This window comes from Mugil cephalus, chromosome 21, assembly GCF_022458985.1.
Source record: "Mugil cephalus isolate CIBA_MC_2020 chromosome 21, CIBA_Mcephalus_1.1, whole genome shotgun sequence".
Lineage (NCBI taxonomy): Eukaryota > Metazoa > Chordata > Actinopteri > Mugiliformes > Mugilidae > Mugil > Mugil cephalus.
Window position 1 is genome coordinate 13,441,995 of NC_061790.1, and position 16,819 is coordinate 13,458,813.

The 16,819-nt window shown below is 43.4% G+C and overlaps 1 protein-coding gene across 2 annotated transcripts in view; it reads left to right on the forward strand.

Annotated features, from left to right (window-relative positions):
• The window catches only part of LOC124999039 (MAM domain-containing glycosylphosphatidylinositol anchor protein 2-like), a 177,454-nt gene that overhangs the window by 46,764 nt on the left and 113,871 nt on the right, over positions 1-16,819 (forward strand). For both annotated transcript variants that reach the window (XM_047573781.1, XM_047573782.1), the window contains exon 2: positions 10,812-10,951. In XM_047573781.1, coding sequence (XP_047429737.1) covers positions 10,812-10,951 — 140 coding nt within the window. The remainder of the gene's footprint in view (positions 1-10,811; positions 10,952-16,819) is intronic.

Consider the following 16,819-nt stretch of genomic DNA (forward strand, 5'->3'; position numbering starts at 1 on the left):
CATTCACTGCGCCCACCCACGTTCTCCCAGCTCGCCCAGAACTGATGATGTTAGAGAAGTAGTTGCGAGCCCGTTTCCCTTCCTCCGGGCTACAGAACGCTGGTATAAGCCCTTTCTGTTAACACTTCACTGTAGATAATAGGATCATCTTGAACTTTTGGAACATGCGTGAAATAATCTGAAATTTAACATTTGCACTCGCCTCAACTGCAGTTTAAAGACACATGATTTTGTTTTACAGTGTGCTGCTTGTAGCAGAGAACATGATCACTTACATCGTCAATATATATTATTTGCGAATGATTTCATTCATCCATTATTTAAGGCGTGCACATAAAAACCTATGGAAAAAAAAGATTCATTAGCATATTTCTCAAATGCCGTACAGTCGAGTAAAATGTTGAATTCACACTAAAATGTTAAATCTTGGAGGTGCAAGCACATAAAGCTACACAGTGTTAAAAACTGTGTTTTTCCGTTTGTAGTTCTCACTTTTGTTCACTTTAACGTAGTCAGCGTCAGTGTGAACACCTCATTGTGTCAAATGACAGCGCACAAGTTCAATCTTTTAAGCTGGGTTTATGAGGATGTTTTGTTAAACTGCTTTGGCAAAGTTTAAAGCTCGTAAGCTCGCGATGCCGAGCGAAGGCCGTAGGTGGGTAAACATGGGCGCAGTGCGACGAGCCCTCTGAATAAAACATCTGCAGGTCTGTTCTTGTAACATCTTATACAACAATACCCTTGTGTGATTTAATGGCATGGGTTATTGTTGCTTATAGTCAAATGACACTGATACTGTAGTACACCGGAACTTAAAGCTGCTTTATGAGGTGTGACAATGCATGTTAACTCTCTGGTCTTCATGTTTGTTGTCAATGCTTTTTTAACCCTTTCTTATTCTTCCTCTTAATCCTCCTTCCCTCCTCCTCCTTCTTTTAAATACCCCCCCAGTCAGTGCATGTGTGACCTCACATACTTTAGTGTCTCACCCCAATGTAGAAAATCCCCTAATGAGGCTTTAGGCGCTGCTATTTTTCACCTCCATCAGTTTGCTGAGTTGTCTTTAGCGTCGCGTGGAATGGGCGCACTTCAGTTAAGAAGACTCTCTGGAAAAAACTCATAATTTAATAAAACTCAAAAAACTCTCCGGACCAAATTAATTTGCAGAAGACCGTGACAGTTTGTGTTTCGCGATACCACGCTGCGCGCCTGCTTCGGCTGCTTTTTGATTCTCGTCGACGCGCTGCAGTGTAGCTGACTTGAAATAAAGAGGCATTTCCCGGGTCTCTGCTGCTGATATTGGAAGACCTGTAGCCCACATTTCCAGGAGCATAGCTCAGTGAGAGATCTCTAAAACCCATTTCCTGCCTGGCTTAGAATAATGAGGTGTTAGAGCCTGCTGGCAGGGCTTAGCTGCACACCTCCCCGGTGGAAAAGTTATGGATGGTATACAGTCACACACACACACACAGACACACACACACACACACACACTCGCACGCACTCAAGACGTGGACATGTGCCCCCTGGAGGTGTTATGGATAGCTGCATATTGCAAAGCCAGCCAGCAGGCAGCACTGTCTGCCAGGCTGCACTGTGGGCATTGATAGGACAATCAGTTCACTCTGGAGTCACCGCAGCCAATCACCAGACACTTTCTTGGCGGGCAGCGCCCAATCTTCAGAGGGTTGCCAGATATTCTATCCTCAGTGAGCCGCTGCTGGCTCGCCACTAGCCAACCATAAAGAAAGCTGCTACCTTACGTCAGCCAATCGTGGGAGTTTTGGCCAGAGTTAGGCCTATCGACAGATAACTGCTGCGCGGCTACAGCCAATCTGGGCTTTATCCTTCCCTACAGATGTCCGATTAGTGTTGTTTAGGGAAATCAAACCGCCGCAACAGGCCCACTTTGCCAATGTGGCTCTGTGAATGGAGACAACAGTAGAATGGGATCAGAAAAAGCCACAACGGCTTACTTAACCGAAACACTGGGACACTCAGTCGGTGTTTGACTCTGTAGCATTGTGGGTAGGCAAAATGAAGTGTCACACCTCGGTTTGATGGTCCTTCTTAATGGTACCATGAGCTGGGAGGTGCCGCTTAACTGCCGAGGTCTTTCTTAAATGAGATTCTAAATTTACCAGCATGTACTCGTCAAGGCCTATAACTTTATTCCTCGTAAACCGATTCCGGCTTGGTACGAGCCAAGGACGTGTTCAGTGAACTCGGGGTCATGTCCACTTTAATGGGCCCATAACGCACGCCCGCATCTTAAGTAGACAGCGGCATTAGATCACATCATAGTACAGACGTTTAAGTACTGCTCCAGCTTTCTGTTTTTTTTTTTTTTTTTTTACTGCGAAATGGTGGCATGAGTCTGAGTGCATTTCAGATTATTGTACCAGTTCAAGTCAGTTCCGTTCTGTAGCGAAAGCGCCAACGGTCTGTGACATCGCAGCGGTTTCCACTTAAACAGACATTACATTCCCTCCCCATCCCTGCTTTTACAACACATTCTAATAAAAAGACTAAGCAGGTACTCCATGCGCCGCTTTACGCGCACAATATTTCATAATATTACATTTAATCTAATTAAACGTGGAGCTGAATGTAGGATTGTGGTAAGTTGTGGCCTTCATTTTCACAGAAGCCATTTCAAGATGTCAAAGCGGCAAAAGTGCAATTAATAACAATTACGACCCCATTAAATTCAGCGTGGCTACTTCCAGAGCTCTCACATTATAGATCCTAGCTTACTGGTCCCCTTAGGACAGGGCCGTCATTAATAATATTTGTTACATGTGCTTTTTTCTGGCTATGACAAGGCAGTCCTTCAGCTCTGGGAAAAGTCTATTAGCGTTATCTCGGAGCTCTTGAGCAAAAAGATATTGTGTGAAACTGTATTCAAATGATCATTTCTTTGTGGCGAAAGTGTGCTTCCGAGCAGTCATGTTTCGCTGCAGTGCTGAAAAGGGCTTTAGTAACCTTCAGGCTGAAGGAAAAATGCAGATGAGTGAGGGTAATGTAAATAACAGTGTCAAGTTCACTATTACCATACTTAAACTGGTTATGCAGCTAAAAAAGATTTTCATTATCAAATAATCGAATCATTTCCCATTGATATGTAAGCAGAAAACTGGCCATTGGACTGCTACTTTTTTTTTTTTGTCAGTAAAAAGTATTTACTTTCCTAGAAGACTTAGTTCATATTAAAAAGTATATATTGCCTATTTTTAATCCTCATAATCTCCTAATCATAACGCATGGTGGGAATTAGATCCCATACGATCGTAGGGCTGAAGTCGAAGATTTTAAATTTCTATTTTATGAATGCATATGGTAAGTGCACATGCCACTTAATAAACCATTACATTGCATTAGATAGCTTCTCCTCGCTGTGTGTAAGGCAGTAAGCATAGCTGAGCTTGTGCAGCATGCTCTCCCTGCATGTGCAAAATATCAGCTGCTGCATGTTTCAGCACCATGGACAGAGAAAGAGCCGTCACAGCACCAAGCGCCTCTAAAACTCAAGTGCTTGGTTTGGTTTTCTTTTTTTTAAAAAAAACAACAAAAAAAGCAAGTATGTACTACTAATTCTCTCAAAGTAATACATCAGATGATTCCAGGCTCATTTACGTCGCTTCCTCACTGTGGCTCGCATGACATAAAGCCTGCGTGAACATAATGGATGCGGCTGTGTGCAGTCAAGCTCCGTAACCCCTGCTGTGGAGTGCCATAATATTGGAGCAAAGATGAATCTGTCCTCTAAATCTCCCTGCCTTCACCTTCCATAGTCGTTCCATATCAGCAGGACTCTGGCAGGTTCACTATGGCCTAATTTCAGCAAGGTGTGTGTGTGTGTGTGTGTGTGTGTTTGCGTGTGAATAATTGTGTGTTTAGGCGTGCATACGCCTGTTCTGGCCAGCTTTAAATAGAGCCGATGGGAGTCGCAGCTGTGCACGGCTTGTTTTGTGCTTTTGTGCCGATCCCTGCCCATTGAACGCGCGGACAAATGGACCCCCTCTGCTGCGTTAATGAGCTATCTCGACTCAAGTATCAATTTCACTTTGTTCCCTTGTACCATTAAATAAAGACCACTTAACATCTCTCTTTTGATTTTAATAACGACTGTCCTCTGCTGAGCTCCGCAAACTTGTTGTGTTTCAATGTCGGTTCGTTTTTTTGGGGGGTTTTTTTTGTTTGTTTTTGTGTCAGCCCACAGTTCACGCAACGTGATAGATGATCTGTGCTGAAGTTGGATCTATACAGAGTCTCATTTACAATAACAGTGTAGGCTGAGGATCGCACGCGAGTGCATTACAGTGTGTAATCAATACGGTCTGACAGCCCCTGATGTAATAATATGCATGTGCTGCTGGCAAACCATTTCAAGGCCTTGCACACATGGATGACCCCGTGGATGAGTTGCTTCTCAATTCTATAGTAGGAACGGCTGGATGAAGTGTAAGCTAACACCTTCAGCGGAGGCGGGGAGGCGCAACAGAAAATAACGCGACTCAATGTGTGGCGCCTTGGGCCGCGTACCATGATTACTCATTCTCAAAGGTAAAATCTCACTCAGTTTAAAGGGATATAACCAATGGCAATGTTATACATTATCTGAGAGGATGTGTATGAATCATTCAGATTCTAGCACTGTAATAATTCAGTCACTCTAGAATTGTTAGTAGAGGCTCCGGTTTTTCCCACATTGTTTTAGTGTCTATCTTAAAGCTGCACTCATCAATATTTTAATAACTATGCATTAAATAGCGGTGTGTGTAGTGAAACTTATACCTTGAATCCATGAGTCCATTCATAATTAGTCCGTGGATGTAGTTTCACAGCATATCAGCTCATCAGTTTTACTATTTCGCTTCCGTTTGACCGTCAGCGTGTGACAGCACGAAGCCGTTTTCAGCAAAATATACCGTAGATAATTAAAAAAAAAAACAGTGAGTGCACACTGCCTGCCCAGCAACAAACATCAGATAGTGAAAGTAAGCGAATATCTGGTGAGCAAAGTGAAGCATTTAGCTGCTAAATGGTGTGAGAGTGAATATTGGACACTAGTCATTTGCCAGGTGGCCCGAGGCGCACTGCTCAGTGAACGCTATTGCTGCTTTTGCGTGACAGTAAACAGCAGTGTGCCACCATGAAACAAAGCCAAAAACATGACTGCCGCTTCACGGATATTTAACAGAAGAGAGCGTGTCAAAACCGTTTGGGGCGATAACACAACATTCTAAATGAAACAAATTCGTAAATATATGTCCTCTCTGTTTGGTGCATGCAGGGCTTTCGCTGCTCTAGGCCTCCGGTAGTTCAAGTTGGCTAGTGGTAACAGAGTTTTTTTTTTTTTTTTGCCATGTATCAGTGACCTTTCTCTGTTTGTGCTACCTTCAGGTTTGCCAGAAAATAAATTCTATCGATCTACACCGCGGCACAACATATATGCTTTTTGCTCTGGTGACTCATGCAGTTTTCTTTGAGTTTATGTGTATGGAGGTCTCAGAACAAATGTCTGCTTTGAATGGGTCATACAGGAGCTAAATACATGTTCACCACTCTCATCATATATGTAAACATAGCGTTATTTAACGAGTTTTACATATGGCTTTTGGCGAGTGAACTTGTTCCCGCGTTATCGCTGAGCTTTTTATGCTGGCACCGTGCAGCGCGATCAAACACCTACAAACTACTTTTTTTCCCAGTCCTTTTATATAACGTTTATTTGCAGCCTTCTTGGAACAGACCATGTAATGAGTTTGATTTGATAACAAAAACAATTATTTTTTAAATAGTCTGCGTATTGCATATGTTTTCCTCGCGGTGTTTTTTGCTCTCTCCTGTTTTTTTTTTTTTTTTTTCTGGATTTGGCGCTCCCATTCCGAGAAGGTGATTACGGAGCCCGGGATGTGGTTAGTGGTCCTCGGGGGTTGGTCTGAGGACATTAAGCCCACAGCGACAACGAGGCCCCAGCTGTTCAAGTTTTCTTTTTTTATTTTTTCGATATTCATTTGTTTGTCAAATTTAGAGCCCCCGCCATTGCCAAGAAGCCCCACTGCCACTCAGGCACTCCAGAACTGTGGTGAAAAGACTGCTTTTAGCCAAATCCAATTTAATCTCCATTGGCAGTAGTGGATAAAGCTGGCCACATCTCCCCCAACAGAGGCCGGGGAAGGCTAGGCACTCTATTAGGAGCTGCTCATTCACCACACAAGGACATAATACACACTTGAACACATAAATGTACAGACTAAACTAACAGTGTGCACAGTGGCGCTCTGGTTCTGCTCCCCTCTTTTACTTTTTCTCTCCCCGTTGTGTGTATCTGCAGTGAGGAAAAAATGATGTCACTGCTACGGAAATGAGATAATGAAGTAAAAAAAAAAACCCATGCACATCTGAGACTCCTGCTTCTACCCCGAAGGTCCTCTACTTGCCTTTTTTAAAACTCAAAACTATCAGGAAGCTGTGTTTGGAGAGAGAGACGGAGTTTGGGTGTGTGCGCCCGCAGATGGTTGGGTGGGAGTGAGAGGGAGTGTCACCGCAGGCAGAAATGCACATTTATGCAAATCTCCACATCGTAACCCACAGGTTCACGACAACATTTGCTCAACATTCACGACGGCGCCGCTCAATCACGAGCGCATGTTGAGCTCATAAACGAGCGATTTCAGAATAACTCTGCTTCCACACGCGCTGTTTTGCACTCGCAATTAATGTCATTAATGTGAGTAGCAGATGTGCTTGCCAATACGAATTCCACTCATGCAAAAAAAAAAAAGGATCTGGAAATTGGAAATTTAGATCCAAAACTGTGACCAGCAGAGTATTTTTTTTCAGCCAAATGACCTTTGATCCCCTGCTCAACATACGTGATTACTCACTCGTTTAACAGCTTGTAATTTGGCTCTGGAGGTTTGTAACCTCTAATTTTTCAGGACAGTTTTTCCTCTATTTCTCATATTTCAGAAACAGATATTACATATTTGTCATATTTTCTGTACTAGTAATTCTTTTACATACAGAACAAATGTACACATTATAAAATATGATTATGGATTAGATTATGGAGAGACATATGGAGCACTGATATGAGCCCGATGCTATGTAGACAAGAATATATTAGTAACGACAATGCATTAATATGCAGTGATTAAATGTAAAATACATATAATCTGATCATTTTGTATTATGACTCATTCAACAGTGGTTACTTCAAATGCATTTCATTAATTTTGTTTAAAGCTGCACTTTGGACTTGTGACCACTAGTGGTGCTGTAGAACATTCATATATGATATAAGGTCCTGATTATTTCTTCTTCTACCAACAGTCGATAGTGGTAATTTTACTAGGAGGTAAACAATGGAGGGAAATAATGCTACAACCCTAAAGAAGACCACTGTTTACAAAAAAAAAACATTTTGTGAAGACACAATGCATTTTGCTGCACGGGTATCTTTATTTACCAATGTCTTTATCTATTTTTTATAGACATTTGCAAAATGTCCTTATTCTTGAACCTCGCAAGCAAATCAGACAAAATTAATATCTAATGACATTATTATGAATTAACAAATGTGCGTCATTGATTTCTCCACTCCTAGAGAATTTAGTAAATCTTCACCACCAACATGTCAGAAAAAAAATAAGACAGTAAATTAAACAGGTATACATGTCATACATGCACTGGTCTTGATTGGACAGGACACACTGATGTTACTGTATAAGAGCACGTTGCATTTAAATTGAGGAACTCTAAATGGCCTATTAGGGGGCTAAGTTTAGATAGAAAGATAGAAAAGTGAAAAGACATCTCAATTACACCATGCCATCATCCAAGGCAGCACAGGCAACCTGTGTGAGATGTAGTTAAGGGATATAACCAGCCACTTCTGTCCTGCTGTGATGTGTTCAAAGCTTCGTCTATCACCAGGACATCTTTTATCCCAGACCTGTCGCGGCATCGACGTCAACATTTCAAGCAGACCCCCCCCCCCCCGAACATTAGAGCCCACAGCGTTAACGTCTCATTGTCCGTTCTTGAGTGTCTTTTCTAAACGTATTATAAGCAGCTGCCGCAGAGTGTCAAGTGGCCTTCGTGGAAGCTAAACAAACAGGAAATTATGTGCTAATGACGTGATTTTAGTTTATGCTCTGGGCCAAGCGCTGTGAAGGAGCATGTCTTCGCGATGCAAGGATATGTGTGACTGGTAGAACATTAGCTTGCTCATTATGTGTGCTCAGCGGAGGGCTTGTTTGGATTTGTGGCTTTTCACCAACACGCTGTTTGTGCCAGTGTGCTGGTGTGTAGCTGCTGCAGTAACTGCGATAGCAGTTGATCATTAATTATGGGTGTTTCCCCTTCTTTCCTCCAGGACTGATAGTAGGCTGCAGAGATGCTGGCTCATTGGCGTAAATGGCATTAGCGCTTTGTTGGGTTAGTGCCTTGGGGTCTTATTTCTAAACCTTTTTTGTTTTAAGTGGCAGTCTTGCGTGAAGCTCCCTTACACTGAGACTATTGCTCAAGCCCTTATCCCCCCTATGGAATTCACCACTAGTGTATTCATCTCCAAATGGAGACGGTTAAGGGTGAGAGCAAGAGCAGCTCAGCAAGGCTTTACGAGTAGCCGGTTAGCATCTGTATCTGTGTAGCGTTCAGAGAGACGAGGCGGGCACGATGGAGCGTTGAGCTAACAGGGGGGGACGATCCAAACAGCATGGCTGCTACCAGGGAGGGACAAACGGTTAGCGCATGGCCAAGGATACACTCTGACTGAATTTCCCAGTGCAGCGTTAGGGAGGAGTGTCGCCGCGCTCATTAGCATCGCAGCACGGATGGAGGTTGAGCCGAGTCTGCTGCCGGGCCCGACTCAGCCGAGAGAGGCCCACACAGGAAGGTGCTCCTCCAACATGAAAGCTGCACTCTGCAGTTCCTCGTGATTTCTCCTTCAATTTTTAATCTATTTTTTATTTATTTACTTTTTTACCATTTTGTACCGCTCCTCCTAATGATATCCGCTCTCTAAATCGTCTCATCCCAAACCTCTCCACTAATCATGGAAGTTGGAGAGGAATAAACGCTAAACAGATGTCTGGTATTGTCAGGGGCCGCTCACACGCAACTGCATTTTTCGCAGCTTAGAGGAAATGATCGTTTTTGAGCGCTTCGCCCGACTCCTCCGACTTTGTGTGTCCCGCCGCACGTCGGCGCGCAGATTAAAATGTCCTTACGGCCTCGCAAGCGATGGAGAAAAACACCAGTGCTGTAATTACAGTGGTGTGGACAGACAGCTGCGGCTAGATTAGAGTTCTGCTGCAGTGTACCTGTGCTACAAAATGTTTGAATGAATTTAATTTGCCCGTCTTACGGTTTCTGGCGTTTCTATTTCCCAGACTGGATCACATTAGGAAGTTATGTGGCGAAATCAATGTTCTACATGGTAAAATAGGTATGCGCCAGTTTAAAAATGGACACCCACTCTCTTTCTGCTGTAATGACAAGTCTCAGGTTAACACTGAATTAATATCGAAACAGACATTTATTTTTCCCCGTTTCTTTTTCTTTTAAATACTACCATGTCATTTCTTTTCTTCTTCCTCTCTCTTTTTTTTTTGAATTCTTCAGATTCGTAATGAAACCCTTCTGGCATGTAATTACACCAGGTTATGAATTCAATCTGATATTTGATATCGAGGAAGGGAGGAGAACAGGAAGGGGGAATATCATCAGCTTTTTTTTTTTTTGCAGTTGGTCATCTGCTTGACGGCGCATTTCGAATTACTGCCGCACACGACGCCAAATTGAGTGTCGCTTAGATTCAGATTTGAACGATATTGACTGGCCGCCGCTTCTCCCCTGATTTTCTGTGAAGATAGGTCAGTGTCAGGTTACAGCTCTTCCCTGAGCCGAGAACAGAGAAATGCCTGCAAGTGCCGCCGAGGGTTACGGGGTCAAATATTGATTCGTAGTGACGCGGGTACATCGGGGAAGCGTTTTGTGGCCTCTCGTGGTACAAGTTCTCCCAAGGGAACTTAAAGTGAATCAAAGGCCCAATGTTGTGCTTTTTAATGTCAAAAAGAAGACACATTTTTTTTTTATTTTAAGTAGAATATCTTTTGTGAAACTACATGTTTTACAACTAATTGGCCGACCGACAAATGATTTAAATGCCTGCCAGTGGTTTGATTTATAGCAGACCTTTTGATTTACATTGGTTTGCCCGGTGACTTCAAGAATCAAATAGCCAGTGAATTTGCAGGTTTTATATAAAGGGTTTATTTTGACTTTACCTCGCAGCGCAAACATAGGACGTTTCTACTTATGATGCGAAATTAAATTTAGAAATGTTGCTTTCCCTTCCCGCATTCTCCCTCTTAGTCCAAATAAACAGCAGGCACTTATTTCGCCCTGTTTTTTTATGCCCGTAAAGTGCTACTCTCGCAAATTTCTCCATGCAACGTAATGTTATGAGGCAGCGGTTCACTTTCCTCCGTTGTATTCGATATACTAGAAGCATTTAAAAGGGGAATGCTATAAAAGCAATGTGTCAATTCGTTTTTTTTTCTTTTTTTTCTTCTTCTACAACTACCTTCTGCTTATTTGTGCGCTCCGTCGGGTGCAGAGCAAATGTGCACACAAGGCTTCGGAACAGCCTTGTTTTAAGTGAGACAACCTTCTAATCAATACGCCATCTACCCTGCTCGACTACTCATTCCTTCAGAAATGGCCTGAATGCTAACGCGGCTTGTGCTTCTTCTCCCCTTTTCTTTTCTCCTTTCCTCTCTCCCTCCTGCCCACAGCGTCTCCGACTGTCCGCATCATCCACTCAGGTCACGCCTGTAACGTCGAGGAGGAGAGGCACACGGAGCGAGTCTACACCATCAGAGAGGGAGAAACCCTGGAGCTCACCTGTCTGGTGACGGGCCATCCTCGGCCACAAGTAAGAGGCCCCCTTTTTTCTCGTCTGACCTTATACGACCGGACAAAAATAGCTGCACAGGGTGATCGCGGGACAGGGTGCTAATTTCATAGCCCGCCTCCCGCGCTCCGTCTCCGGTTCTGCGGGCTCGCTTTTATTAGTGTCAGGTGTCGGGGTGGCGCGTCACCATACCTCTGCAGTAAACCAGCTTAAGAGTTTAATCCTTTAATTATTGATGGTTTAGGCTGCACTGTGCACCTGCGTGTTGATAATGAAAGACTCCCGAGTCTAATGAGAATGCAGGAACAAAGCGGCGCAAGCATCTGCAAAAAGCAAAACGTAAAAACACAGTGAATGCAAATGGGTTCCCAGCATCTGGAAATAAACATACTTGTATTAATTGCTGAGAAGTAAATAGGCTTTTAATGTGTTCTTATTGTACTGTATGCTTACTGCTTTATTCACATCCTGCATTATATACTAATAAGATTAAGAAAACGGCAGAAACAAGGCGCCATCTAGTTTCTTAGGGCAAAAAACAGACTAACTTCCTCCGCTCGGGAGCGTTAGATTCGCCATAAATTACCTGACCTTGTCACATTTTGCTCTCCTATTAACCTGGCTGGATTTGCACACGCTAACCTTTCGAACATTTATCGCGTGCTGTTTCCAATTTCCCTGATAACACAAATTACACGGCATTCAGCCCCAACTCCGGGCAAGACCGCGCTCGCGTTAATTAATATAACTCCCCTTTTGATCAATAGACAGGGTCCACCGGCGTGTACACTTGCCCTCTGTACGCCAAAGCAAAAGAGCACATCGATTTTTATATTCCAGCTGAAAAGGTGAGGCCTCCTAAATAAGCAAGCTTTCGTGAGCCCACCGCTCGTCTCCCCTCCGTCGTCAGGGGGGGACAAATCCGCACTCATCGTCTCCCGTCTTTCCCCTTAATTAGAATTTCTTTTTTTTTTTGAAAAACAGAGCAGAGCGAGAGGAGGGAAAGGTTGGGGGTGGCGGCGGTGGGGAGGTAGCGAGCGCGAGATCAAAAGCTCTGCATGGCTGTGGCAGGAGAGGCAGGATCTCCTTTGAAACAGAGTCATTATGAGACTCGCGCAGATCCCCTGGCGCAGCGGATCTCGGCTGTGTCTCTCCAGACTTTGGGATGTGTCAGCTATGTCCCCCTCTGGAAGCACTATGGGACCGGGGGACAGCGCGCGCTCACTCTGAGAGGTTTAGGAAGCCGAGGAGGTTATCTCGGTTGGCAGCAGACCTGAGGCTGCTTTTCTGATGTTGGCGGAAAAAAAAAAAAAAAAGAGCGAGGGTATGTGACCTCATCGGAAACAGACTTGCAAGTTAATACAGCAATAACAGCTCATCTTTTTTCATTAGAATTAAATATTAATCCTCAGAACGTGTTCCCACTCTCCCTCTCTCTCTCTCTCTCTGCCCCAAAGTTCCGCATATTAATTGAGCTTCTGAGTTTCTTCATCTTTCAGGAGCATATGCGGGGAAAAAAGTAATCAGTACTCAGAAAGGTTGTAGTGAATTTCCAATGCGTCTTCTCTTGATCATTGGCAAGTCTGTGGGTGTGGTTGTAGTTGTTGAGTTTACGCGCAACGCGGCTGGATGCTAAATAAATAATGGGTTATGTACGTTCACGTGGCCCAAAACATCAGTCAGAATATAACATGTGCAAAGTGGCCCAGTCCGTGTTGAAATACAAATACAGTCTGGTTTCACCTGCTTGAACAACTTCTTTTACTACCACCATGTTTCTGCTCCTGCTGGATATCACGTCACTTCACCTGATGTTCAACCTACGTAGTTCAAACATGCGGAAAAGCAAATATATTTCGTCCCTGCAACCAGAGATGAATTATCGGATTAAGCGTTAACGTGGCTATTAGCCACTAATGCGTTCCCATTGACTGGAATATCAAAAGGTTTACACCTTTAAGTCCTGTTTGAAATTTCCGCCCTTCAGTTGTGAAGTGGTTTCATGATTGATAGTGGAGTATTGGTGTCAATGTAAATGCAACAAATGACCTCAATTCTGCCAAATGTTTGCTATCCAAGGTAGATTCTCATGTAACTCCTCCCAAACAGGATGTTTTGTCACTAAAAAAATGTAATTATTTAAAATGTAACTGCTAATTATGATTAATATGACCCTCTCGCAAGATGCGTAAATTGCAAGGAGGACTCCTGGATTCAAATGAGCTCCAACATGCGCATGCACCAACTGTCGGCACTGTAGACTAATTGACTAACTTCTAGAAGTATCTTTGTGGTAATGATTCCTGGTGATGAGTGAGGAGCTATGAGGCTGCTGTGGTTACATTAATGCATGAGAGGCTGAGCCCTCATAGGCAGCATAGGTGAAGCTCACCACAGTCTGCTAGTATACACACATCCCACATTTAATACTTCAGTGGGCCTGCCGTCCGTTCACCTCCCATGCAAAGAGTGAGAGTGACTCAGAATAGTTTTGAGGTGGGTTACCCAGCCTCCTGTAAAAGAAGTGCTACAGAAGTAACTGCTATTCCTAATTTGTCGACTGTTTTATTAAGAGCAGCATTTAAAGGTTATTATACTGTAATGTTACTTATCTGGCCCATGTGAGATCTGAACTAAAATGAGTTTGACACACCTGCTCTAGAGGATAAGAAGTAGCTAATAATGAATTAATGAATGAAAATGAGTTAATGAATGAATGAATGAATTGCATGTCCATTAAGTACAGTGTTTCAACTGACTGTAAACTACATCCCGTCCAAATGTCCTGGTGCTGCGACACATTCCTTTTTAAAAACGGAAAGCTCACGTTAGAGCCTGCATTTTACCCACATGCCTCCCACCCCCAGGCACATTTTCCCTGATAAATTTATGCATGGCAGGACAATTGGACATGCTGCGTGTGTATATACAATTAGCCATGCGCTGGTCATTAGCTGCCTGTACACAGTACGCACGCTGAGCTTTTTCTAGCCCAGGTATTTCCTGGAAGAGTAATGCAGCGCGAGCTACAGAGGCTAATCTGTGGCTCGATGCTTTGGCTCCCGATTAAAATGATGTCTTGCTTTTTTTGCTTTTGACTCTTTGACCCGCAGTAATAAAATCCGTTGGCATACTTGAGCAACTAATACATATGAACTAATTCACACCCACATCTGATTTATGCAGCGTACAGAGACTTGATTATGAAACAGTTCCAGTGGAGAACGTATATTATTTCCAAATTGCGTGACCAGAATTGTAAACCTCTGAGTTTATTGGTTCCTTTTATTGAAGGCAGCAGGTTCCTCTCACGGTTGCAAACCGACGATGTTAACTTCAGACCTAGGACAAAACATTATTATGCCAGACAGGAAATGTTTAAAAGCTTCTCGTCATCAAGGTGACATGATACTTTTAAGTAATGTTACACACACCAGCAACTTGTCTTTAAACACAACGCAGGCTTTAATTCCAGGAGTGTCATGTGTTTGACGCCCTACACTGCATGAGTCGAGTGTCACTGCCTCCCACCCAAGCAGCATGTTACCATGGATAAATCTCCTGTGTCATATTAGTGCTGTGCAGGTACTGTCAGCTAAGCACGTTTTATATTTAACTAAGAAACCGTAAATGGGTTGAAGTGCCGTCTGAATATTCTCTCGTCACGTCATCCATTTTAGATGGTGACAGTCTGTTGCTGCAGACATCAGCTCCCAGTCCATAAATACCAGCCACTTCATATCTGGAGTAGTTCCATCACGATGCTGTAGTGCACCATCGGGGCGGCCCAGCCGTCGGGTCGCGTCCACCGTCTCTCGCTATTTCAATTTAAAAACAGCTAATTAAAATGAAAAATCTCACACGGACCTGGCGATCCTTCATAGACCTCGCCCCGTTTGTGTCAGTTAAATAACTTTCTCCCGTGAAACTGTTAAATCACACATTGGTTTGGACGTTTCAGTAGCACCCTGACATTGATAGGTGAGACGCGTCCTCGCTGTGCCAATATTTTTTTTTTTTTAGTGAATGTATTTCTTCCCTCTCTGACGACGAGTCATTCTCAGTTTTATTTTCTTGAACAGCTAAGTCACACTACTCGATCACCGCAAATGGATTCAATTAGTTCTGCATTAGCAAATCACAAAATTGCTTTTTTCATCACTGCTGTCCACGTTTCAGTCCCTTTCAGCGACTTCGAGCGCTACTAGCTCCCGGGATAATGCATACTGTAGATGGAGGCGTGTTGTGCCAAGTATAGCGCCACAAAAGACCAACCGCAGAGTACATGGGAGGGGGGCGGGGGTGGGTGGGTGGGGGGGGGTGGGGGGGGGGGGTAGTTTTGCAACCGTTTAATTCTTCACACGTCTGTCGATATCCAGACTTCTTAAATTACATAGACGCCCCCTCAGGCCTTCCCACCGATAGGAGTCTCTGGATTGTGTCCAACCAGGCAGCAGCTTCCTCTCGGTGGGCATCTCCGCCCACCCACCTTGGGAAAAAAAACAAAAAACAGAGGCTTTCTAATAATAAAATCATACGTGCATCCAGCCGCACATGCACTTGTGGCAGCAGCAACCCCCGTCTGCCTTCTCATTTAATTGTCAAATAAATACATGTTCCTGTCAGTCACCTGCGCACCGTATAATGCGTTCCTTTTTGCCGCTGCCTCGTGGGTTTGGCATTTCAAGACGTTACTGTGGGCTGTGGTGTCTTGTGGGCTCAGGGGCAATTAAGTCAAATTCTCATTGATGTGTGGTGCGGAGGTCGTTGGAAGGATTTGGGGAAGTTGGTCCTCTGAGGGAAGGTACATCTCTTTACGTAACACTGCACAGAACATATTCTTTTACACTTAACTCTCCCCTCTTTCCACAGGAAATGAATCAACATGGCTCAATAGTTATTTATATCATATGAGACTAATGTTCTTCTTCCATGCTAGCGATACTCAACAGTTGTTGTTGTTGTTGAGCGTGTTGTTTTTATCATTTTATTTTTATTTTTTGTTTTTTTGCCGAGCGAGAGGCACATATTAGAGGTGTTGACATGGACTATAGCCGAGAGTAGCCCATATTCAAGCTTCAGTTAGATCGCAGAAAAGCCTCTATAGCTTCTTTTGTGCAAAACGCTACAATATGTACTCGGGTCGAGAATATAGATTTCATTGTTGTAACGCATTACTTTCTACTGTGTTTTATATGTGACGTCATCGACTAGTCAACGTCGACTCAACTTTCACCACATATCAGTTGGCTTAAAGGGATACGCCACTACTGTGTGAAATTTAAAAAAATTACTTGTTCGCGGAACGCAATAAAATTATGGAAATAATTTCCACCTAAATAAAATGCTTTAATTTAGCAAGAAACTATTTTGTTGAATGACCTAAATGTAAATGTGTTTGATCAACATGATGTACGTGCATTGCGTTACTGAATTACTGGGATTATGTCCAACTAGATTTATTAGCAGCTAGTGGAGTCACTAGCTAGGGGTTGAATGACTTTGTAGGGATATGCCAACCCTACGTGAAATTTAGTCACTCACCATATCCCCAGTGTTGGGTAAGTCAGAAAAAGTGTCTTTAAATCGTCTCAGGCATTGTCCTAATCCACAAGTGTAGCTGTTAGCTTTAGCTCATAATAGGTGTTGTAATGTAGAGTTGCCAATTCATTAACAAAAGCAAAAATAAACTCAAGAATTTTGATAATTACTTATTGTGACATGTACATTCACATTGAGTTCAAATGTCAATGCAATTAACACGAAGGGATTGCCTCGGGCAGACATAAACTTGGGAGTATATTCCGGCAAAGCACCGGCAAAACCCCACAGCCAGGCGCAAAGACACCACGCAGCACCTGAAAACCAGTCACGCCAACGTGTTGATGG